This window comes from Prionailurus bengalensis, chromosome E1 (genome assembly GCF_016509475.1).
Source record: "Prionailurus bengalensis isolate Pbe53 chromosome E1, Fcat_Pben_1.1_paternal_pri, whole genome shotgun sequence".
Lineage (NCBI taxonomy): Eukaryota > Metazoa > Chordata > Mammalia > Carnivora > Felidae > Prionailurus > Prionailurus bengalensis.
The window spans coordinates 14304550-14331098 of NC_057347.1; the positions used below are offsets into that span (position 1 = coordinate 14304550).

At 40.6% G+C, this 26549-nt stretch overlaps 1 protein-coding gene across 2 annotated transcripts in view; it reads left to right on the top strand.

Moving 5' to 3' along the window:
* The first annotated feature begins 702 nt into the window (after positions 1-702).
* METTL16 (methyltransferase 16, N6-methyladenosine) overlaps positions 703-26549 on the top strand; it is an 82574-nt gene continuing 56727 nt past the window's right edge. The window contains exons 1-2 of one of the 2 annotated variants that reach the window (XM_043583436.1): positions 703-862; positions 8407-8534. In XM_043583436.1, the coding sequence (XP_043439371.1) occupies positions 8407-8534 (128 nt within the window). In that variant the 5' untranslated portion in view covers positions 703-862. Of the gene's footprint in view, positions 863-1161; positions 1825-8406; positions 8535-26549 lie in introns of those variants that run through there. The other variant, XM_043583437.1, reaches the window with a different exon arrangement.

A 26549-nucleotide genomic window follows, 5' to 3' on the forward strand; every position in this document is an offset into this window, starting at 1 on the left:
TACTAGGACTCAGGCAAGCTTTAATGGAAAAAGTTAACACGTGAGGGCCCAGAGGATGACTTTAGTCCTAGCTTAAGTTGTATACCTTTTTAAAGCGGTTTATCTTTTTGTCTCCATTATGAAATGAGACTAATGCTCACTCTATTTACCAGAGGGTGAAAGAAAGTATAACCGAGTTGAAAAGAAAAATGAAAAGCATTTAATAGAGCTTCCAGCTCAAGTGGCAGGTGAGGAGACAAAGAACATGGACTTAGTGTCATCCGGTGTGAGATTTTGAACAAACGACTTAATATTTCTGATCCCCAGTTTTGATGCTGTAAATGCGATTACGCCTTCCCACACCACAGGTTCATCTGTCATGATTAAATGAGGCAACATACGAAGAGAGACCTGTTGCACAATAAACGCTAACTGCTCGCCATCAAATCCTAAAGTCCCCTCCCCCCGCCGTTCTCATATTCCTGCCCAACCCCCGAGAGTGATTTAGGAAGTCTGAAGTGGGACCCAGAAAGCTACATTTTTAAAAATCTACATTAAAAAACAAACGAAAAACAAGTTCTCAAACCGATTTTACGCCAGGTACCCTCTAGCAAAAACACTCCGCTTGCTACCACGCCCCTTCCTTGTGTCAGGAGCCTCAAACTCCAGATATCGCGACGGTTCTTTCTTTCTTCAGACTCTGCTACAGGTCGCGCGAGAGTGCTTCGTCCAATCACGAGGCTAAATGGCTGCCCAACATGGCGGCGCACTTGGAGCGTAACATCTGCGTTTCTAGGCGCTTCGCTCTGCGGGTGGTTTAAGACTCTAGGGTTAAAGAGGCCTACTCCAGACTGGTCTTCTTGAAGAAACGTTGACTTCAGATGTGAGTCATTTAATATTTCTTGGGTGGGAAGAGAGGTCATTTAACCTATGTATGGCCCGAGTTCCTTATTCTCGGGTCCTGGGCTGGTGAGTTGCTGACTTCGGGCCTGGGGAGACAGACCCGATGGGTGTATGTGTGTGTGTTTGCGTGCGTGCGCGCGCGGATTCTGCACCTGTGAGGTACTGACTTTGGGTCTAGGGGGACAGACCACATGGGTGAGTGAACGGTTTGGGTGGGTGGGTGCGCGCGCGCACGTGGAGGGGGGTAATGGTGGTGGGGCGGCTGGGAGGAGTTGGCGTATAGAATGGAGGCTAGGATTGAAGTGAGAGAGGTCCCAGGGGCTGAGGAAGTTTAGAGAGATCCGAAACTGAGACGGGAAGACTGGGTGGATAAGATGAATGTGTGGGAGGAGTGGAGGAGATGGAGAACTGGCAATGGCGGAACTAGAGGAAAAAGTCAGAGTTATGAATGAAGGAAGGCAAAGTGAGAAAACGGAGATAGGGGTTGAACTGGGAGAAATTTATGCAGAAGAAATTTCGAGTTGGAAGCGGAAATTTGAATTCGAAGCGGAATTTAGATTCTTTTGTGTTAAGATAAACGGTAGTTTAAGACTGTTACTAAGAGGGTTAGGAGAAACCAAGGAAACAGCATGGAGATGGTAAAGATCAAAGAAAAGCGAAGCCTCAGGTTCAAGGGTGTACTCCTTTGGCTTTCTGGACTGACCCGGGTAACCCACAAGAGGCATCCTTTTTGAGTGTCCAGTTGAGGGCTGTTCTACAAAGAATGAGAGTGCTGTGTTTTAGTGTTGTGGGACAGTGAAGAGTTTCATCGTGTGTTCAGTCAACAAATACTTAAGAGTGTCTACTCTCCCAGGCCCTAATTTAGGCGCGGGGATATCACAGTGAACAAGATAGACAAAATATTTTCCCACATGAAGTTTACTGGCAGGGCAGTTTTGAAAAGTAAGTCAATGCTGTGTATGGAATATCGGATGGGTAAGTTCTATGTAGAGTACCGAAACTTTTAAGGGAGTGGAGTGTGTTAACTCACTGCACTAAGGAAGGGCATCTGGGGCGCCTTGGCTGGCTCAGTTGATAGAGCATGCTACTTTTGATAGAGGGGTGGTTAGTTCAGACCCCACGTTGGGCATGGAGCATACTTTAAAAAATAATAATTTTTAAAAAGTGGGAAAGGCATCAGTGAGAAGGTGAGGTTTTATCAAAGGCCTGAAAAAGGTGAGGCACCTTATATGTATGTACTTCTGGGGGAAGAGCAGTTTATACAGACCAAGTACAAAAGCCCTGAGTCAGGAGTGTGCCAGATTTGATTAAAAAACAAACAAACAAACAAGGAGGGCAGTGTGACTGGATAAGAATGAGCCAGGAAGGGGCGCCTGGGTGGCGCAGTCGGTTAAGCGTCCGACTGCAGCCAGGTCACGATCTCGCGGTCCGTGAGTTCAAGCCCCGCGTCGGGCTCTGGGCTGATGGCTCGGAGCCTGGAGGCTGTTTCCGATTCTGTGTCTCCCTCTCTCTCTGCCCCTCCCCCGTTCATGCTCTGTCTCTCTCTGTCCCAAAAATAAATAAAAACGTTGGGGAAAAAAATGTAAAAAAAAAAAAAAGAATGAGCCAGGAAGAGAAAGATTAAGTTAGAGAGAAGTGGGAAGTGACAATGTTTATTCCAGCTAAGTGTTGATACTCAGAAGAATAAGATTTAGCTAAGACTCCATTGCCTGCATTAGGAGATTGGTTAGCAAAAGGGTGGCTTTATTGATTTTTTCTGTATGTATTCTAATCAGAAGGGTTGATTAATGTAGGACATGAATTGAGTTTGCTGTATCTGTAATTTAATTTGTTCCACATATGTTCAGAGTGTCGTGTGTACACTGATGTCATGTATGCAGTCTTTAGAATCTTAAATGTGTTGCAGAGCCTTACATACCAATGTCTCTTGAAATTACTGTTAGGGTACTTTTGTTGCTTGCCAGAATCACAAGAAAGGAGAACATTTTCCTTTTTTTTTAAATTAAATTTAATCTGTTTATTAAAAATATTTTTTTGATGTTTATTTACTCTTTTTTTTTAAATTTTTTTTTTCAACGTTTATTTATTTTTAGGACAGAGAGAGACAGAGCATGAACGGGGGAGGGGCAGAGAGAGAGGGAGACACAGAATCGGAAACAGGATCCAGGCTCTGAGCCATCAGCCCAGAGCCTGACGCGGGGCTCGAACTCCCGGACCGCGAGATCGTGACCTGGCTGAAGTCAGACGCTTAACTGACTGCGCCACCCAGGCGCCCGATGTTTATTTACTCTTAAAAAATTTGTTTTTAAATGTTTTATTTATATTTGAGAAAGAGACAGAGCATGAGTGGGGAAGGGGCAGAGAGAGACATAGAATCTGAAGCAAGCTCCGGGCTCTGAGCTGTCAGCACAGAGCCCGATGTGGGTCTTGAACTCATGAACCACAAGATCATGACCTGAGCTGAAGTCAGACGCTTAACCGACTGAGCCACCCAGGCGCCCCTGATGTTTATTTACTCTTGAAGGAGAGAGATAGAACATGAGTGGGGGAGGGGCAGAAAGAGAGGGAGACACAGAATCCAAAGCAGGCTTCAGGCTCTGAGCTGTCAGCACAGAGCCTGATGAAGGGCTCAAACTCATGATCTGTGAGATCATGACCTGGGTGGAGTTGGTTGCCCAACCGACTGAGCCACCCAGGTGCCCCTTAATTTTATTATTTATTTATTTACTTTATTTTATTTTTTTAATTAAAAAAATTTTTTTTTAATTTTTTAAATCTTTTTTAAATTTTATTTTTAAGTAATCTTTACACCCAACATAGGGCTTGAACTTACAACCCCAAGATCAAGAGTCACATGTTGTACTGACTGAGCCAGCCAGGTGCCCCTTATACAACTTTTTCATGGGGACTGGTTCTTGTCCTAGTTTTATGCTCCCCTCTTTCTTGATAGTCTGTAAGGGTATATTAACGTTAGGAAATTAAAACTTGTATGTAGTGAGTTTCTGTGATAACGTTAGGGGCAAAAGGTGGTAGTTTAGTATGCTGAAAAGCTTTCAGGTGACTATTAATTCCCCTAAATTCTGAATTATTCATTGACCTAACAAATATTTATTGTATGCCAGTTGCTGGTGGATGGAATAAACAATAAGATGGACATGGTTGCAGCTTGGGAGGTGGGGTGGGGGATAGGACAGACAAATGTAAACTAAAGAACTTTGAGGGAAAAGCCTAGAATGCTTTGAAAGTTGGGGTGCCTGGGTAGCTCAGTTGGTTAAGTGTCTGACTTCGGCTCAGGTCATGACCTCACGGTTCGTGGGTTTGAGCCCCATGTCGGGCTCTGTGCTCACAGCTCGGAGCCTGGATCCTGCTTTGGATTCTGTGTCTCCCTCTTTCTCTGCCCCTCCCCTGGCTTGCACATGTCTCTCTCAAAAATAAATAAACACTAAAATTTTTTTTAAAAGGTATATATTTTTAAAAAGGTGTATATATACATGATGGAATATTACTCAGCTATTAAAAAGAATGAAATCTTGGGGCGCCTGGGTGGCTCAGTTGGTTAAGCATCCAACTTCCACTCAGGTCATGGTCTTTTGGTAGTTCACGTGTTCAAGCCCTACATCAGGCTTTGTACTGACAGCTCAGAACCTGGAGCTTGCTTCGGATTCTGTGTCTCCCTCCCTCTCTCTCTTTCTTTCTCTCTCCCTTTCTCTCTCTTCCTCTCTCCCTCTCCCACACTCCCACTCGCACTTGGTCTCTGTCTCTCAAAAGTAAATACAAACATTAAAAAAATTTAAAAAAGAATGAAATCTTGCCATTTGCAACAACATGGGTGGACCTAGAGGATATAATGCTAAGTGAGATAAGTCAAAGAAAGACAAATACCATATGATTTCACTCATGTGGAATTTAAAGAAACAAAAAAAAGGTAGATGAGCAAAAAAAGACTCTTTTCTTTTAGATGTTTATTTTTGAGAGAGAGAGAGAGAGAGAGAGAGAGAGAGCGAGCGAGCGAGAGCGCATGTCTGTAGAGAAGGGGGTGGGGAGAGACAATTCCTAGCAGGCTCCACATTCAGCTCAGCTCAGAGCCTGGCTTAGGGCTCTATCCCACGATTATGAGATCAGGACCTGAGCTGAAATCAGGAGTTGGATGCTTAACAGACTGAACCACCCAAGTGCCTCCCAAAAAACAGACTCTTAAATGCAAACAACAAACTAGTGGTTGCCAGAGGGGAGGTGGGGAGGTGGGTGGGGGGGATTAAGAGTACACTTACTTTGGGGCGCCTGGGTGGCTCAGTTGGTTAAGCGTCTGACTTCGGCTCAGGTCTGATCTCGCGGTCCGTGAGTGTGAGCCCCGCGTCGGGCTCTGTGCTGACAGCTCAGAGCCTGGAGCCTGTTTCAGATTCTGTGTCTCCCTCTCTCTGACCCTCCCCCATTCATGCTCTCTCTCTCTCTGTCTCAAAAATAAATAAACGTTTAAAAAAAAAAGAGTACACTTACTTTGATGAGCCCAGAGGAATATTTATAATTGTTGAACCATTATATCATACACCTGAAACTAATATAACATTATGGTAATTATACTTGAATTAAAAAATTAAAAAAATGTTTTTTCAGTGTAGAAAGCTGTCAAAAACCTGAAATAGAGTGTTAGATCCATTACTATGTAAAGTTACATCTCTAATAAGCCTACAAAGGAAAGGTGCTTGTTGCCAGGAGACACTATAATAAGGGAATATGATTTAACTAGTGAGACTAGGGAAGAAACACTTTCCTGAAGAAGAGATGTTTGAACTGTAAGAGTAAAAATGAGTAGGAGGGGCGCCTGGGTGGCTCAATCTATTAAGCGTCTGACTCTTGATATCCGTTCCGGTCATGATTTCACAGTTGGGTTAGAGAATTGCAGCCTCACATCAGGCTCTGTGCTGACAGTGTGGAGCCTGCTTAGGATTCTCGTTTTCTCTGTCCCTCTCCCACTTGCTGGCTGCACTCTGGCTGTGCTCTCTCTCTCTCAAAAATAAATAAAAACTTAAAAGAAAGGATAAGTAGGAATTCAGTAGGTGAAGAGGAGGAAAGAACATTACAAAGGGAATAAACTGTGTAAAGACCCTGTTGCCAGAGTGGAGGGACAGAAAAAAGAGCAAGGATAGGTGTGACATAAACTGATGGTGAAAAACTAGGTAAGGCCATGCTGTGCTGGGCTATGAGTTTGTGTGAGATAGCAAGCCTGTGCGAGGGGTGTGGGGGGCAGAGGAAGAGAGAATCTTAAGCAGCCTTCCTGACTGGAGCTGAAATCAAGATATCAAGAGTCAGAGGCTTAACTTTAACCAGCTGAGCCACCCAGGCACCCTAGTGGTTTTTGTTTTTAATCCTCTGAGTAAAGATTTGAACAGGTGGGCATAGGAGAAGGAAGACATAATGAGATTTGTGTTTAGGAGATGATCTCTGCAAGGTGGAAAAGGGAAATTGTAAGAGTTGATTTCGTGTGGCCAAGTAGGAGGTTGTTTTAGCTATCCAAGTTAATTTGTATTGGGCTGATACCTGTGAAGATAGGGAGGAATAGATGGATTTGAGAGGTATTTTAGCAGGTAAAAATCCTCATGACTGTTGATTTTGGGGGATATGAGAGGAGTATAGAACTGGCAAGTGATGCTTAAGATTCTGACTTACATAACTTTGTTTAGGTGAATGCACCTTATAAAAAACAATGGAAAATACAGAGTGATAAAAAGAAAATACAAATCAGTTGCCACTGAGATATACACTAAAATATTTTTTTAGGGACGCCTGGGTGGCTCAGTTGGTTAAGTGTCCGACTTCAGCTCAGGCCATGATCTCTCAGTTCGTGGGTTTGAGCCCCACGTCGGGCTCCGTGCTGACAGCTCAGAGCCTGGAGCCTGCTTTGGATTCTGTGTCTCCCTCTCTCTCTATCCTTCCCCCACTCATGCTCTGTCCCTGTCTTTCAAAAATAAACAAGCATAAAAAAATTATTTTTTCAAATTACCAACTGCACAATTTACTAAACCACTACAATGGCTTTTCTTCCAGTGTTTGTCTTGCAATATAAATGCATTAACTTTTTTTCCCTTTTTGTAATCTGGAAGAAGACAAAATTGTTTTCATTTGGTTTTTAGCTACCTAGGAATGACAAGACTGAAATTTATAAAATAGAAAGTGTATTTTGAAACATTAGTGACTTTATGGTGTACTACCAAATATTCAGTCCATATAAGAACACTGTAAAAAGTACCTCTGACTATTACTTCTTGGCTGTAGATTATACTGCCTTCTACCCCTTTGATGCTTTCAAAAGAATAGTTTCCGGTTTTCTTCCCATGGTTTAAAAAAAAAAAAAATCATATGTTGCATACATTTTTCAAACTGTGATAAAATATACATAACATAAAAGTTAACCATTTTAACCATTTTTAAGTGTACTATTCAGTGGCATTAAGTGCATTCAGTGTTGTGTAACCATCACCACTGTCCATTTCTAGAAGTTTTTCCTCATCCTAAACAGAAACCGTGTACCCACTAAGTAATAATTCAACATTCCTACCTCCCTCCCAAACCCTGGTAACCTCTATTCTGCTCTCTATATGAATTTGCCTATTCTTGCTACTATAAGTGGGAAAATACAACGTTTGTCTTTTTTGTACGTGGCTTGTTTCCCTTACATAATGTTTTTAAGGTTCATCCATGTTGTAGGGTGTATCAGAAATTTATTCCTTTTTATGACTGAATAATATTCCATTGTATGTATGTACCACATTTGGTTTATCCATTTATGGACATTTGGGATTGTTTCTACCTTTCGGCTGTTATGAATAATGCTGCTGTGAACACTGATGTGCAAATATCTCTTTGAATCCATGCTTTCACTTTTCTTGGGTATATGCTTAGGAGGAGAGTTGCTGGATCATGTGGCAATTCTACTTTTTAAAGAACCGCCAAACTTTCCACAGCAGTTGTACACATTCCTCCCTTCAGTGCGTGAAGGCTCCAGTTTCCTAACATCCTCACCAACGTTTATCTTTTTTTTTCTTTTTTTTTTTTTAACTTTTTAAAATGTTTATTTATTTTAGAGAGAGAGTGCGAGCAGGGGAGGGTCAGAGAGAGAGAGGGAGACAGAATCTGAAGCAGGTTCTAAGCTGTCAGCACAGAGCCCGATGTGGGGCTTGAACTCATGAACCATGAGGTCGTGACCTGAGCCAAAGTCCAACGCTTAACTAACTGAGCCACCCAGGCACCCCTCTTTTTTTTCCTTTTTAATAATAGTCATCCTAATGGGTATGAAGTGATACTGTGGTTTTGATTTGCATTTCCCTAATGATTCATGGTGATGATAAGCATCTTTTCATATGCTTATTTGTTGTGTACATTTAAAAAATGTAACTTCTACTTTCTCAGTTGATTAGCAGAAATATGTTGGCTATAACTGTTGACTTGGCAACCACAGCTTTTTCCCATTAATTTTTTTTTTAAACTAAATATGCTGACTTTTTTCCTTTTTTTTTCTTTTTAAAGATGGCTCTGAGTAAATCAATGCATGCAAGGAATAGATACAAGGACAAACCTCCTGACTTTGCGTATCTGGCATCCAAATATCCAGATTTTAAGCAGCATGTTCAGATAAATCTGAATGGAAGAGTGAGGTAGGTAACAGATGAAGAATTCTTGATAACTGTATTATTCTAGTGTAATCTGAAAGGTCACAAGTGTAGTGGAAAGCATACTGGGCCAGTACTATACCTGAATGCTAATCCTAGACTTTTCCTTAAATTTCTCATCTGATCTTGGACAAATCACTTAACCTGTCTGGGTTGCATCTTTTTAAACTGTAAAATGAGAGGATTGGACCAAATACTTTTAAGTTTCTTTCTGGCTTTAAGAAAACTTGATCTCCGAATTATCGCTTACCCAACAGAGATTTCAGAGTAAGTGCAGAAACCTTGAGATTGTGCTCTAAAACTTGGTGCTGATGAGGGTCTAGAGTCCTTATTTTAAGTGTATGTTTATTTTGATGTAGTAGGAAAATCATCAGGCATCAAAACTGATTTCACAGATACTTAGGATGTCGTCAAATTTGAAGTTAAATTTGGTAAAAATGTTGATTTTAAAAATTAAGGAAATAATAATATGAGTACTTAGGGAAATAGCAAAATTATGGTGATGGTTTGGGAATAACTGATGTGTATGTTATACCTTTGAGAAGGAAATATTTCACTGCATTCCTAAACTCTATGGGAGTTATAGACTAGAAACTCCAAGCCTTCTTGGGGACAGGTGTGGTGATTCAACTGGGGAGGAGGAGGAGCAGGATTGTGGAGAAAAGGGAAGGTAAGGAATAATAGGATAATAGGGCCTGAGACATTTTGATGACCTCTTCTACTAGCAGTCTCTTTATGGCTTTAAAAATGGAAGCCCTAGGGCAGGACTTAACCTGAAGGCTGAGATACCCTAGAAATCTTATAAAAGTTTAAAAATAATGTATATTTATGCTCATTTTTCTGGGAGATAATTCTTAGTTTCTATCAGATTCTGAAAGCGATCAAGGCCCCCTTCAACAATACACAAAGGTTGAGATCAAATACCCTAGAACTATGGTTTTCAAGCTTTTTTTGTCACTCAGTTAAAAGTTGAGGACCATCCCATATATGAGGACCACCCCATATATGAATGCTTGTACAATTCACTGTGTTACTATATTAAGCACATTAGACGACATAATATGAAATAGAAATAAAAAACATTTAAATAAGAGTTCCAGTATTTTCTTTACATGCTCTAAAGAATTATTTTTGGCATCTTACTGTGGAGATGGTCTAGAGAGATTGAGTTAGTATTTCTCTTGGTGTAGATCATCTCTACCATCGTGCTTAAATCTTCGTTTCAGGGGCGCCTGGGTGGCGCAGTTAAGCTTCCGACTTCAGCCAGGTCACGATCTCGCGGTCCGGGAGTTCGAGCCCCGCATCGGGCTCTGGGCTGATGGCTCAGAGCCTGGAACCTGTTTCCTATTCTGTGTCTCCCTCTCTCTCTGCCCCTCCCCCGTTCATGCTCTGTCTCTCTCTGTCCCAAAAATAAATAAACGTTGAAAAAAAAATTAAAAAAAAAAATCTTCGTTTCATAGTTATATATGTGGATGTTTTATTTGTCCATGTAGCTTTAGGACAGATACAGTTTTTTTATTCTTGGTTTCCTGTGTGTTCCTATCATTGTACTTAATTACTTAACAAAATGTCTGTTGATTAACCATTTTGTGCTAAATTCTTGGAAAAGCCATAATAAAGAAGAAAGACAGTGACTTCGCATTTGGAGTTTACACACTAGTAGGGGAAGTGGACAAATAAACACATTTGGTGTGGCAGAATCTGTGGGATGTATGGTAGAATCACATAGAAGGGAGACCCAACTGTGACTTTGGGACTTAGAGAATGATTTGAAACAAAAGTGGTGTCATGGTTGTGCTGAAGAATGACTAGGAGTTAGCCAGATAGAAGAGTGTTACAAGTAGAGGGAACAGTATGTGCAGAGCACTGAGCAGTAGGGGAACTGGAAAAGCAGAGTGTGCCTGAGATATAGTGGACAGATGAGTCTGGAGATGATTATGCTTGTAGTACTTTACAAGGCCCACTTAGGAGTTTGGAATTTATTTTAAGGACATGCATCAAGGGTTCTTGTATCTTCAGAGCTACCCACCCCCATTCTTATCCACTAACATTTAAAAGTAGAGGATGGGGCCCCTGGGTGGCGCAGTCGGTTAAGCGTCCGACTTCAGCCAGGTCATGATCTCGCGGTCCGTGAGTTCCAGCCCCGCGTCAGGCTCTGGGCTGATGGCTCAGAGCCTGGAGCCTGTTTCCGATTCTGTGTCTCCTTCTCTCTCTGCCCCTCCCCCGTTCATGCTCTGTCTCTCTCTGTCCCAAAAATAAATTTAAAAAAGTTGGAAAAAAAAATCAAAAAAATAAATAAAAGTAGAGGAATAACATGTTCAGAATTGTGTTTAGACAGAAGTAGTCTAGGAGCATTGCGGAGGATAGGTTGCAGGGGAAATTAAGATTGGAGGTATAGGGAGGTAAGTAGGAAATGGTTTCAGTAATCCAGATTAGACATTGGTGGCCTAACTAGGTAGAGGCAGGAGGGATAGAAATCACTGATGAATTTGAGAAAAATTCATGAATAGAATGAGCAGAACCTGGTAGAAATTAAGGAGTGTGAGCCAGGTGTGGTGCTTGGGATTCTAATTTAGCAAGAGGCTAGGTGGTAGTACCTGGTTTATTGAGTTAGGGATCAAGGGGGAATGAGCTTGTTTTTGGGGAGATGAGATTTTCGGTTTGGGTTATATGCAATCTGAGAAAGCTGTGGGATATTCAAGTAGGGTTATTTAGTAGGCAATTGAAAATGGAAGTTAGAAGAGCAGGACAAAGCAGTGATACGGGGTGATGTTAGTAGAGGCCTTGGGTCTTTGAACTGAATCCTGAAGACTGAATAGAAGGGGGAAGGAGGGGCACCTGGGTGGCTCAGTCAGTTGAGTGTCTGATTCGGTTAGCTGTCTGAGTTTGAGCCCTGCATCAGGCTCTGTGCTGACAGCTCAGAGCCTAAAGCCTGCTTTGGATTCTGTGTCTCCCTCTCTTTGTCCCTCCCCCATTCGTGCTCTGTCTTAAAAATAAACAAACATTTAAAAAAAAAAAAAAAAGGGTGGGGGAAAGAATTCCAAGTACAGAGAACAGAATTTTGTGAAGGGTGTGGAAAGTTTGGAGAATTGCACGTAGGTGGGGCTGAAGTGGACATAGGATAGCAGGTTGGGGAATAACAAGATGAAAAAAAGAACAGGTCATGAAGAGCCTGTCATAGCATGCAAATTAACTTGGTTGCTCAGACACAGAGGAACCAGAGGAGGATTTTTAAGATGGCTTAAGATTTATATATATATATATTTTTTTTTAATTTTTTTTTTCAAAGTTTATTTTTTTGGGACAGAGAGAGACAGAGCATGAACGGGGGAGGGGCAGAGAGAGAGGGAGACATAGAATCGGAAACAGGCTCCAGGCTCTGAGCCATCAGCCCAGAGCCCGACGCGGGGCTTGAACTCACGGACCGCGAGATCGTGACCTGGCTGAAGTCAGACGCTTAACCGACTGCGCCACCCAGGCGCCCCAAGATTTATATTTTTTAAAATAATAGCTCAGAGAAGACCAGACAGATTTGTTATTATAGCATATCTGAATGTATTAAAGGTGCCTGGCAAGTAATAGACATGCAAAAAATTTATTGAATTCACGAGAGTTAATTCCTCTGTAAAATCTAACTCCGTGCCATTTACAAATGGCAAACTTACTTTTTCTCTAAGTTTGTATTTAAATTCCAGCTAGTTAACATAGTGGAATATTAGTTTCAGCTGTAGAATTTAGTGATTTATTATTTACATACACCTGGTGCTCATCACAAGTGCCTTCCTTAATACCCATCACCTGTTTTTTGTTATTGTTTTTGGTGCAAATAGATGATTTTATTAAAGCACAGGGACAGACCTATGGGCAGAAAGAGCTGCCTACTCATCACCGGTCTAACCCATTGCCTACCCCTCCTCCTCCCCCTGTCCACCTCACAAGTGACCTACTTAAATTATGGATTAATGGAAAATTAAAGGGATGAACAAAAATTTTCTAGGCAAATGAGAGTTCCCCCAAATTAGAAAAAGTAAAGTAGAAGATAAGAAAACATCAAATTGGAAAAAAAGGACTAGTTTATGTTAATAAAAACAATAATTTTCATTGAAAGTTAAAAAAAATGAAGGTCACCTGGGTGGCTCAGTTGGTTAAACATCCAACTTTGGCTCACATCATGATGTCATGGTTTGTGGGTTCGAGCTTCACATTGGGCTCTGTGCTGACAGCTCAGAGCCTGGAGCCTGCTTCGAATTCTGTGTCTCCCTCTCTCTCTGCTCCTCCCCCACTCATTCTCTCCCTTTCTCTCTCTCTCTCTCTCTCTCTCTCTGTCTGTCTCAAAAATAAAAAAACGAAGGCTTCAGCATTTTGTTTTGTTTTTTTTTTAATTTTTTTTTTTAACGTTTATTCATTTTTGAGACAGAGAGAGACAGAGCATGAACAGGGGAGGGTCAGAGAGAGAGGGAGACACAGAATCGGAAACAGGCTCCAGGCTCCGAGCTGTCAGCACAGAGCCCGACGCGGGGCTTGAACTCACGGACCGCAAGCTCATGACCTGAGCTGAAGTGAGCCGCTTAACCGACTGAGCCACCCAGGCGCCCCATCATTTTGAAAAATATAACAGAAATATCTTTTAATAAGTGTTTAACATGGGGCACCTGGGTGACTGTCAGTTGAGCATCCAACTCGATTTCAGCTCAGGGCATGATCCCAGCGTCGTGGGACTGAGCCCCAAATTGAGCTCCATGCTGCGTATGGATCCTGCTTGAGATTCATTCTCTCTCTCTCCCCCTCCCTCTCTCCCTTTCTCTCTCTCCCTCCCCCCCCTACTTGTGAGCTGTGAGAGCACTCTCTAAAAAAATTAAAAAGTGTTTAACATAATTTGGAGACACTTTTCCTTGTATTTCTAACCAAGTAGACAAAAGTAAACAGGGAAATAACCTTAGGGACTTTCAGAGGATTCACAAATGCCTTGAAAACAATTAGATAAAAATACTTGAGTTGGAGGCATGTCTGGCTGGCTCAGTCTCTAGGCTATTGATCTTAGGGTCATGAGTGGAAGTCCCATGCTGGCCGTAGAGCTTACTTTAAAAAACAAACAAACAAAAAATGGTATATTTTTTTTCTTGAGGAGATAGGGTTCAAAACTTTGACCTGTAATTTAGAACTTCACTTTTAAAAAGGGTCATTGACCCAAAAACCATTAAGTACTACTGATAGGAAGTCTAAACAATACATTCAATAAATTTGATTTAATTATATCTTTTGAACTTTTAAAAAATTTTTTATTAAAAAAATTTTTTTTAACACTTATTCATTATTGAGAGACAGAGGGAGACAGAGCATGAGCAGGGGAGGGGCAGAGAATGGGGGAGACACAGAATCTGAAGCAGGCTCCAGGCTCTGAGCTGTCAGCACAGAGCCTGACACGGGGCTTGAACTCTCAAATCGAGAGATGATGAGCTGAGCTGAAGTTGGACACTCAACTGACTGAGCCACCCAGGCGCCCCTGTTTTGAACTTTAAAAAAAATATATTTATTTTTGAGAGAGCACAAACGGGGGAGGGGTAGAGAGAGAGGGGGACAGATGATCAGAAAAGCAGGCTCTGCACTGACAGCGGTGAGCCCAATGTGGGGCTCGAACTCAACGAACTGTGAGATCATGACCTGAGCCGAAGTCGGACACTCAGCCAACTGAGGCACCCAAGTGCCCTTATGTTTTGAATTTTTAGCCTATAAACATGAATGCGTGTGGTTTTTTTTTTTAAGTTTTATATGTTCAAGTAATCTCTACACCCCACGAAGAGCTCAAACTCATGACCCTGAGATCAAAATTTGCAAGGTCTACTGACTGAGCCAGTGAGGCACCCCATATTTGCTCACCTCTTAAGCAGGGTGTGTGTGGTATGGAGAGGGGGTATTTCTGAGTCAGTCACTCTAAGGACTGGTCTTGAGGTGCCACTTAGCAGCTCTGGAGGTTTTAGATAATTAACCTCACTGAGACTGAATTTCCTCATCTAAAGAACACAGGGATAAAAAGACATATTTTGGTATTTGTCATAAGGGTTAATGTGAAGTGACACATTATAAACACTTAGCAAATGATAGGTACCCTTATTTTTGTTACGCTTGGTGTAATTGATAAGGTGACGAGGATTTCTAGTGTAATCTCCCTTTCTATTTTTCTTCTCTGCATCCATCACTGCCTTGTTGTAATCATGTCTGACCTTTGCAATTAGATTTTAGTTTGTACTTTTTCACAATAACCAGCCCTTTGGGGATATGCAACTGAGTTGAGCCCTGTCAGTTGAGTTTGGTTAGAGTGTGACACTTAACTGATTTGTTTTTAAGCCAAAGAGCCAGCATTGAAGGGTTTTGTCATACTTTATAACAGTACATATTTAACCTCTTGGTGAAGATCTAATGAATAGAAACCAAGTCAGAAAATTAGGTTGGGAGGCTTTAGCCTTTGTTGTTGTTACATGAGGTTCAGTCCTACAGTGTTAGAATGATTGTTATTTCAACCATTGGTCACAGAATGTATCCTTCCAAACTCCATCTATAATGGTAATATTGTATTCATTACTAGCAGAGCAGGAGTTATTCTGGGGAAATCGGACATGGACTTGTTGACAATAGGCTATTTTGTGAAGCTGGATGTGTTAAACAACAAAGACTGATCGAATAAATTACTAATTTCCACGTGAGAGCTAATTTTAATTCTTGTGATCTCAGAAACGAGAATGAAAAAAGATCTTGCCTGTGTTCAGGAATTTTTAATGTCCCAGGGTGCTACAGTGACCTAGATATTTAACCAGTAAAGCTGAATGACTAGACTTTGTCCTACAAAAGGATTTCTAACCCTCAGAGTAGTGTCTGTGTTTTCTTAGAGGTAAGAGAATGAACACTTGTCTTGCTAACAAAGTGTAAGAATCAGCTCTTTGTTGTTTTTTTCCGTTTCTTTAATTAGAATAATCTCTGTTTGATATCTTGTACATTTTGGTGATTAGGATGTAATTTCTTATTAATAAATTATATACTCTAGTCCATCAAGGTGAATATATGTATATTTTTTAATAACAAGAATTGTTGATATAAATAACAACTCTGTTTGAAGGCACTAAGAAAACATTAATTATAATGCTGTTTCCCTTGCTCCGAGTGTTTTATAAAGCTATGTAATTAATGCTTCAGCTGTAGTACTGTCTTTTGTGATTGCTGTCACCGTGGGAAATAATCCTCGTTTGGTTTCCAACAGAATTGTCCCTCTTTCATGGAAAAGTATTCTGAAACCATAGGCCTGTTTTCCTTTTTTGAAAAGAGGATTTTGTTTTTTATTTTTTTATTTGTTAAAAAAATTTTTTTTAATGTTTGTGTGTGTGACAGAGAGAGTGAGCAAGCGAGCAGCAGAGGGGCAGAGAGAGACAGAGACACAGAATCCAAAGCAGTCTCCAGGCTCTGAGCTGTCAGCACAGAGCCTGATGCAGGGCTAGAACTCACGAGCTGTGAAATCAAGACGTGAGCTGAAGTCAGACGCTCAACCTGCTCAGCTACCCAGGCACCCCTGGTTTTTGTTTTTGTTTTTAATTATACAGACATTATAGAACGCTTAATGGAAAATTATAGAAATATATCCTTCGTAACTACATTTATGATGGTAATGTTGCAAACATAAAATAAAAAGTCACAGTTTTTACACCCCCAGAAGATGTAAGTACTTTATGTGTCTTTCTAAATCTTTGTCCTTATACATACATAGTATTTTTTGTGATTGTAATTTTGATAGATACAATAATAGGACTTTTTTTTTTTTACCCCCACTTGACATTATAAGCATTTTGCATATAGTTAGAATTCTAACACTGCTGTGAAAATTATTTTATGTAAAACGTATTCAGATAAAAGAAAAATAACGAAGAGAATGAAGGTGTGTATCTACCCTATTCACCCCACCCACCATTTCCACATCCAGGAGTGGCTTTTACACTTCCAGAGTTTTCTATGCATATACATACATGGGATCTTTTTTGTTTGGTTTTTGTCTTTTATACAAGAATGCGGTCATAATGTACATACGTGATTTTATTCAAAGTTGTGTGTTTTGTTTTTTTTTAATATATCAAGGAACCCTCTTCATAAAAGCACAGCCCATTCTTCTTTAATGACTACAGAGTATTCTCTTGTGTGGAGGTATTATAGTTTATTCATCCAACTCCTTAATGATTACTTTTAGATTGTTCCTAAATTCTGTAATACAAAACAAATTTATTTAAGGGTCTCTTACTACTGACTTTTTTTAAGTTTATTTATTTTGAGAGAAAGGGTGGGGGAGGGGCAGAGAGAGGGAGAGACTCCCAAGCAGGCTTCATGCTGTCAGCACAGAGCTTGATGCAGGGCTCCATCTCGCGAACTGTGAGATCATGACCTGAGCTGGTACGAAGAGTTGGACGCTGAACCAACTGAGCCACCCAGGTGCCCCTTACTACTGAATTTTTTAAAAGCTTTTTTTTTTTTTCTTTAAGTGAATTTAGGGTAAGTCACTGGGGTTTGCTTAGAAAATTGCAATACTTTTAACGGTACTTGGAAGGCCAGAGAGGTGTTTGGATGACTGGATTTTTCTTTCCTGTCATCTGCTTCTTGGCTAGCACAGAGATCTGCATTTAAGAGATCAATATGAGGGGCGCCTGGGTGACTCAGTGGTTTGAGCGTGAGTGTCTGACTTCAGCTCAGGTCATGATCTCACAGTTTGTGAGTTTGAGCCCCACATCAGGCTGTCTGCTGTCTGTCACACAGAGCCCGCTTTAGAGCCTTTGTCCCCCATGCTCTCTGCCCTTGCCCCACTCACGCTCTCTCTCAAAAATGAATAAACATTTAATAAAAAAAAAGAGAGGTCAATTTGATCAGGGTAGTTTCTTAACATTTTGCAAGTAGGATTTGGGTTCTTTGGTTAGCCTAAGGTTGTCAGTAATGGTCATTTCCACTGTTTCAGGATCTTTATTTTTTTATGTTAGTGTCTAATTGCTTATTTGACCCATGAGATGTTAAAATAAAAAAATTAAATCAGTTGTGGATAACTGTGAATTGGTGGAAAACACAGCAAAAGATCATGGGTCTGCTTTTGGTTTTGTTGGACAAATGTTGTTATTCATGATTCTATTACTATTATTATTACTATATTCTAATCAGAGCTGTCCTTTGGATCCCATACTCTCCTCTCATCCCAGGAACCTTTTCCTAATGGTTTTCCTTTTCCTAATGACTTAATCTCTCTCTCTCACCTAGCTTCTTCTCTTTAACTTTCTGGAAATTTGAGATATCATTCACATACTATAAAATCATTTTAAAATGTATGGTTGTGTTCTTAGTATGTTCGCAGGGTTGTGCAAGCATCACCACTAATTCCAGAACATTTTTGTCACCCCCGAAATAAACCTATTCAGCAGTCACTCCCAACTCCTGTCTCTCTTCAGCCCTTGGCAACCACTAATCTCCTTTCTTTCTCTACATATTTGCATGTTTTGGACATTTCATATAAATGGGATCGTAATATGTGGTCTTTGTGACTTTCCATTGACTTTTAAACATGTTTAAATCTTTAATTTAAAAATTATTAATAAAATCTCTCCATCAACCCTCTCACTTCCACTGCCCTATCTCACTTCTCCCTTGCACAACTCACTTGTCTTTTGCACAATTCACCTTCTTGAAGAATTGTCTGATTTTACAGTCTTCATTTTTTCCACACTATACTTAACCTTCAGCTTGTTCTATGGTGGTTTCTGATTCCACCACTATCAAAGCAGCTCTTGAAAAGGTCTCCATTGATCTGTTGTCATTAAATGCAGTTTTGGTTTTCAGTTGACTTCTGAGAAGCAGGTTACTCCGCCCATGCTGTCCTTCATGGACACCCTCTTTCCTTGGCTTCCTGGGCACCACACTTTATTCCACCCTTTCTGTATCCTTGCATAACTTCCTTTGTAATGATTATATCTACAACCATTAAAGGGGACTTCAAGGCTTAATGCAGGGTTCTCTTTGCTTCTGATTTTGTATTTTCCCCTTAAGAATTCTCATCACTCATCTCTCACTTGTTTGTGTGCATTTCACTTATTCTTTTGTTTCCCCAGACCAATTTTCTGGGCTCTGTACCTGGAGATCACTGCTTATTCACTATCTCCTTAGATGTCTCAGATTCAGCTCAGATTTATGATATTTCTCCTAAAAGTCATTCTCTGTCAGAGTTCACAGTTTTAGAGAACGGCACTGTCTGTCCTGTTAACAAGCCAGAACCTGAGAGGACATCTATGAGTACTTGTCCGTCACCAAATCTTGTTAAGTTTCCCCTTCTGAAAATATCTTCATTCTTTTCATTTTCCCCAAGCTTTGCCACTGCCACCTTTATCCAGCCTCATAAGTCAGATAAAGGAATCACTTTCTAACTGGTGTCTCTGCTTCCACTTTGGTCTGTCTGTGTTTCATACCAGATATAGGTCCTTAGCATAGATTATAATTTTCTTGGTGTGATGAATAGGTTTTAGTGTTGCTTTCAGTAGAGTCCCAGATTAGGTGATAAAATGATATTGTTGCCCTAATTATAAGGCCCTGCATAATCTGTTTCCTATCTTCCTGTTTAGCCTCATCTGAATCTATACATGCTTACCTTGCCCTCCCCATTCTAGACACCGTGGCTGTCTCAGTATCTGGAATGCCCCATGAATTCAGAAAGAAGCTTTTTATTTTGATGAGGTCCCAGTAGTCCATTTTTGCTTTTGTTTCCCTCGCCTCTGGAGACATGTTGAGTAAGAAGTTGCTGCGGCCAAGGTCAAAGTGGTTTTTGCCTGCTTTCTCCTCGAGGATTTTGATGGCTTCCTGTCTTAAATTTAGGTCTTCCATCCATTTTGAGTTTCTTTTTGTGTATGGTGTAAGAAGTGGTCCAGGTTCATTCTTTTGCATGTTGCTGTCCAGTTTTCCCAGCACCGCTTGCTGAAGAGACTGTCTTTATTCCATTGGATATTCTTTCCTGCTTTGTCAAAGATTAGTTGGCCATATGTTTGTGGGTCCATTTCTGGGTTCTCTGTTCTGTTCCATTGATCTGAGTGTCTGTTCTTGTGCCAGTACCATACTGCTTGATGATTACAGCTTTGTAGTATAGCTTGAAGTCTGGGATTGTGATGCCTCCTGCTTTGGTTTTCTTTTTCAAGATTGCTTTGGCTATTCGGGGTCTTTTCTGGTTCCATACAAATTTTAGGATTGTTTTAGCTCTGTGAAGAATGCTGGTGTTATTTTGATAGGGATTGCATTGAATATGTAGACTGCTTTGGGTAGTATTGACATTTCAACAGTATTTGTTCTTCCTATCCAGGAGCCTGGAATATTTTTCCATTTTTTTGTGTCTTCTTCAATTTCTTTCATAAGCTTTCTATAGTTTTCAGTGTATAGATTTTTCACCTCTTTGGTTAGATTTATTCCTAGGTATTTTATGGTTTTTGGTGCAATTGTAAATGGGATCGATTCCTTGATTTCTCTTTCTGTTGCTTCATTGTTGGTTTGTAGGAATGCAACCGATTTCTGTGCATTGATTTTATATCCTGCAACTTTGCCGAATTCATGAATCAGTTCTAGAAGTTCTCTGGTGGACTTTTCTGACCTTTCTAAGGTTCCACTAATTACACAGGTTCCTCAGCACCTTGTACCTATCTTTTACAGCATTTGTCACAGTGACAATTTTACATGTGTTTGGATGCTTCTTGGATGAATACCTACCCTTTACCACACTATCACCTTCATGAAGGGAGAGATCATGTCTGTATTTGCAAGTCTCTGGCATTTTGTACAATGCCTACTACATAGTTGATACATGATAAATATCTGTTGAATGAATAAAGGAATGAATTCCCACTGTCACAACTTCTTAAAAATTCTAACCTATTTTGTATAAGTTAGCTGAGCAAAGTAGTGTTCAAAGAAAGTGAAACTTTTTTTTTGAAGATTTTAAGTAATCTTTAAACCCAACGTGTGGGTCAAATTCACATCCCTGAGATTGAGAGTCCCACGCCTCACTGACTGGGGTAGTCAGGCACCCTGAGAGTGAAACTTTTTTTTTAATGTTTATTTATTTTGAGAAACAGAGAGAGAGCGAGCAGGGGAGGGGCAGAGAGAATCCCAAGCAGGCTCCGCACTGCACCATCAGCGCAGAGCCTGACATGGGGCTTGATCTCATGAAGTGCGAGACCATGACCTGAGCGGAAATCAAGAGCTGGACACTCAACCAACTTAGCCACCCAGAGAGTGAAACATTTTTATACTTCATCTTTAAAAGTATAAGGTGGGGGTGCCTGGATGGTTCAGTCAGTTGAGCATCCGACTTCAACTCGGGTCATGATCTCGCGGTTCATGGGTTCAGGCCCCACATCAGGCTTGCTGCTGTCAGTGCAGATTCTCTGTCCTTCTCCCACTTGTACTCTCTTCCTCTCTCTCAAAACAAAAAATGAAAAAACAAAAAGCATTAAAAGTATAAGGTAACCAAGTATTTCAGCTTTTTTTGTAATTCCACTGTTTACAGTATGGGGTGCAACCTGTCAGCCTGTGAATTTTGTAAGGCTTGCAGTTGTTTCTTGCCCACATAGATTTTAAGAATCAGGAAAATTTCATGTAAAATTATGGGTTGTTGGTTTCCTTTGAAAATTTTAGAGATCTGGCAAAACTGGACTGACAAACTTGACATTAATTATCTGGAACTACATGGTAATCATACCCTTTGAATTGGCTTTTTGTGTCATCTGGTGTAATGCTACTAAAAGTGTGGTTATTGAACTAGCTGCTCAGCCACAAACTATTTGCCACAAACAGAGATAAGCACCTTATGCTACATGTCTGTTTAGCAGACATTTCTTTGGTTGAATGACTTTCTTCAGTATACTGATTTACAGGCATGCACAAGCTCCATATCTTGTTAGGGACTGGCATTTTGAGTAGCACCTTGTAAGTATTTGAGTTTGCAATCCCTGATTTTCATAATTTTATTTAAAGTGCCAGTGCAAAGTAACACTCAGAAGTTGTAGGGTAGTAACTATGTCAGGATGTACTTTACTTCTGTTAACGCTGTTCAAGGTAATACTGTTCCAAGTTTATTTAAAAAAAAATTTTTTTTTTTTTAATGTTTACTTTTGAGAGAGAGTGAGTGAGTGAGTGAGTGAGTGCAGGGCAGAGAGAGGGAGGCACAGAATCCGAAGCAGGCTCCATGCTTTGAGCTGTCAGCACAGAGCCCGATGCAGGACTCAAACTCACAAACCACAAGATCATGACCTGAGCCAAAGTCGGACACTTAACCGACTGAGCCACCCAGGTGCCCCCGTTCCAAGTTTATTTACAAGGTATCTAGGCTATTAAGTTTCTTTGATAGAAAAATTGGAAATTTTACATTTCAGATTTTTAGGCTTTGAACATAGATATTATATTGGGATATAATTCTGTTTGTGTGTTTAGCAGTGAAGCTTGATAGATTGGGCTACTGTTATAGAATAAAGAATATGAATTCATTTGAATGCCTTAGTCTGGTACTCAGATGTGAACGTCTTTCCATGTGTATTTTGAGAGAGAGACAGCGTGAGCAGGGAAGGGACAGAGAGGTAGACACAGAATCCAAAGCAAGCTCCAGGCTCTGAGCTGCCAGCACAGAGCCCGACATGGGGCTCGAACCCACAAACTGTGAGATCATGATCTAAGCCAAAGTCAGATGCTTAATTGACTGAGCCACACAGGCACCCCACCCACGTGTAAAAATTCGATTCCCATTCTCTGTTACTGAGGGAAATGGAGTTGGCCCATCTTTTCACACACTTGATGGGTTTCACAGGAGTAAAATCCAATATTCTTTTTAGAATTAAAAGTAAAGTTTTTATAGATTTAAAACCCCCTTTTTTATGCTACATCATTTATCTTGTTGAATCTGAGATTGTACTGCTTTTATTTGAAGAAATACAAAGGTAAGGAAAGTTCTTTTTTAAGGAATTAATTTATTTTCTTAGTAATCTCTGTATCTCTGCACCCAGTTTAGGGCTTGAACTCACAACCTTGAGATCAAGAGTCTACCATCTGAGCCAGCCCAGAACCCCCATTGTGTGTGTGTGTGTGTGTGTGTGTGTGTGTGTGTGTGTGTTAATGTTATGTGATTGAGTGAAGCAGAAATGTGTTCATCATCGCTTGCTTATAGATTCTCTTTTATCGGCCCCACAAATTACAAAACTAATATATATCTATTTAGATGTCTAGGAATAGACTTAATACTTAATTCCCCTTTAAATACACGTAATATATTTTAATGACACTTTTTTTGCTCGCATATATTTATACAATAAACTTCTACTTCCACTGTTTTGTGGAAACTGGTCTTTAAAATCTCAAAAATCCCCACCTAAATGTGAAGGGGTAATTATTTTTTAAATTACTATCCGCTTGGGATGCTTGGCTGGCTGTCAGCAAAGCATGCAGACTTTTGATCTTGGGGTTGTCAGTTTGAGCCCCAAGTTGGAGTAGAGTTTACTTTAAAAAGGCAGGGGACAGGAGGTAGAAATTAGCCATCCTCCTGACTTTGCTGTGGCATTTTGTATTTTTGACAGTTCCTGCACAGTCACTGCTGTTTCTCATTCAGTGCTTTTTATCCTTCTTCTAAATTGAAGGTGATCTAGTGTAAGGTAATACCTGCTGTTTTCTCTTTTACTTTCGCTTAAACTTTTACTTTCAATCTTTGGATCACTATGTTTTTGTTTTTGTTTTTTTTTTATGTTTATTTTTGAGAGACAGAGTGCAAGTGGGGGAGGGGCAGAGAGAGAGAGGGAGACACAGAATCTTAAACAGGCTCCAGGTTCTGAGCTGGCAGCACAGAGCCCGATGCGTGGCTTGAACTCACGAACTGAGATCATGACCCGAGCCGAAGTCAGATGCTTAACCGACTGAGACATCCATGTGCCCCTGGATCACTGTGTTTTGGCATAGTCTTTGTTTACAGCATAGTTTTTTGGTTTTGTCTTTGTGATCTAACCTGAGAGTTTTAGAATAGATTTGACCCATTTACATTTATTTTATATTGTGCTTTGTTTTGGTTGCTTTTTTTTTTTCCCTTTACTCTGTGTGATTTGGCTTTCATCTCCCTTTTCTTTACCACTTGATTTTATTCGATTATATTGTTTCTCTTAATTTTTCTAGTGTTTATATTCTTAAATGTATACCTTATATCTCTGCTACCTACTTTATCAGTTTTGGATGAAATCTTCTGACCCACGTTGAGGAAATAATGTACTTAATTACCTCTTCCTTTTCCCCTCCTTAATTTTAATTGTGTGTACATGTCCTGTTGTGTGGCCACAGTTCACAGGTGTTTTAATCTTAGTTCTCCAGTTAAAATAGCTTCACTGCTCACTGCTAGTCTATTGCTATAGTTTGTCTGTTGGTTGTTGAATTTTTCCATTAGGGATTTTTTTTTTTTTTCACAAAGGGATCGTGGAAACCTATGTTCCTTGAGTTCTTATGTGCTTAAAAACATTTATCTGTTGTCATTATACTTGAAATACAATTTTGCTGAGTATAAAATTGTTAGGTAACATTCTTTTCCTCTAAGGGCTTTGTAGTCTGTGTCCTTTTGTTTTCTGCTATTAAATAGTGCTGTTGCGTGGAAGTCTGAAGTCAGTCTTTTTTTTTTTTTCTTTTTTTTAAGATTTTATTTTGGGGCATCTGGGTGGCTCAGTCACTTAAGCATCTGACTCTTGGTTTTGGCTCAGGTCATGATCTTGCGGTTTGTGAGTTCGGGACCCTATCGGGGTCTGCTTGGGATTCTCTGTCTCCCTCTCTCTCTGCTCCTTCTGTGCTCTCATCATCCTCCCAAAGGAAATAAACTTTTAAAAAAGATTTTATTTTATTTTTTAAATATTTATTATTTTTGAGAGAAAATGTGCAAGCAAGCGAGGGGCAGAGAGAGAGGGAGATAAAGGATCTGAAGCAGGCTCTGTACTGACAGCAGAGAGACCAGTGTAGGGCTCAAACTCGTGAACTGCGAGATCATGACCTGAGCTGAAGTTGGATGCTTAAGCGACTGAGCCACCCAGGTGCCCCTATTTATTTTTGAGAGAGAGAGAGAGAGAGAGAGAGAGAGAGAGAGAGAGAGAGAGAGAATATCCCAAGCAGGCTCTGTGGTGTCAGTGCAGAGCCAGACCCAGGGCTTAATGTAATGAACTGCAAGATCATAACTCAACCTGAAACCAAGAGTTGGACACTTAACTGACTGAGCCACCCAGGTGCCCCTACTTATTAATTTTTTAAGTTCATTTATTTATTTTGAGAGAAAGAGGGAGAGAACACATGTGTGCAAGTGTGGGAGGGGCATACATAGAAAGAGGGAGAGAGAGAATCCCAAGCAGGCTCCACACCTGTAGCACAAAAGCCTGACACAGGACTCAAAACTCACAAACCGTGAGATCATGACCTGAGCCAAAACCAAGAGTCGGACTCTTAACCAACTGAGCCATCCAGGTGCCCCTAAAGATCTTATTTTTTAGTAATCTTTATGTCCATTGTGGGCTCAAACTTAAGAAATCTGAGATCAAGAGTCGCATGTGTCACCAACTGTACCAACCAGGTGTTCCCTGAAGCCATTTTTTTTCTTTTTATCCTGTTGCCCTTCTTCCCCCCCTGTTTTTGCCACGGTGTAAAAACGATTTTTTTCTTTTAATCCTTGAAGTTTAGTAACTTTTTTGGTACATGTGTTAGTATTGCTAATTCTGAATTGGTTTTTCAGTATTGCTAATTCTGAATTGCTAATTCACTGAAGATTCAGTGAATCTTCTTGTGGGGGCAGGGGATTATTTTGAGTAATTTCTTTGTTTTCCTCCTTTGGTTTTCTTATTCAGGAAGACCAATTAAGTGTATGAGGGGTCTCTGTTATCTGCTTCTCCTGTATTTTTTTTTCTAATTTTTTAACTTCTTGTTCATTTCATTTGTTTATTCTGATATAGTTAAGTACTGTAAAATTCCCCCTCTGTACTGTATAAATCAGTGGTTTTTAGTTTTTAGTTGTGGACAGTATTGTGTCATCATCCCCACAATCTCATTCCTCAATTCCATTTCATTTTTGTGTGCTTTTTTGAGTCTTGTTTTCTTTGTCCTGTTTTGTCCTTCTTATGCATCACTGAAGCCTATGATGTTAATTTGTCCCATCCATGATTACTGGTGTTAACTTTGATCACTTGTTTAAGGTGGTATCCATCAGATTTCTTCATTACAGAGTTACTGTTTTCTCCTTTGTAATTGATAATTTGTGGGGAAGTACCTTGAGACCATGTAAATATTCTGTTTCTCATTGAACTTTGTACTATTTTTAGCATCCATTGATGATTTAAAAAAATATTTTTTAATGTTTATTTTTGAGAGAGAGAGAGGCAGAGTTGACTGGGGGAGCGGTAGAGAAAGGGAGAGACAGAATCTGAAGCAGGCTCTAGGCTCTGAGCTGTCAGCACAGAGTCTGATGTGGGGCTCGAACACACGAATGGTGAGACCATGACCTGAGCGCTCCCCCCGGCTTCTTCAACGTTTATTTATTTTTGGGACAGAGAGAGACAGAGCATGAACGGGGGAGGGGCAGAGAGAGAGGGAGACACAGAATCGGAAACAGGCTCCAGGCTCTGAGCCATCAGCCCAGAGCCCGACGCGGGGCTCGAACTCACGGACCGCGAGATCGTGACCTGGCTGAAGTCGGACGCTTAACCGACTGCGCCACCCAGGCGCCCCTCCCCCCGGCTTCTTAAAAAAATTTTTAACGTTATTTTTTTGAGAGAGAGCATGGGTGGGGGAGGAGCATAGAGAGGGAGGGAGTCACAGAATCTGAAGCAGGCTCCAGGCTCTGAGCTGTCAGCACAGAGCCCGATGCAGGGCTCAAACCCACAAATGGTGAGATCATGACCTGAGCCGAAGTCAGACGTCTAACTGACTGAGCCACCCAAGTGCTCTGAGCCCCCC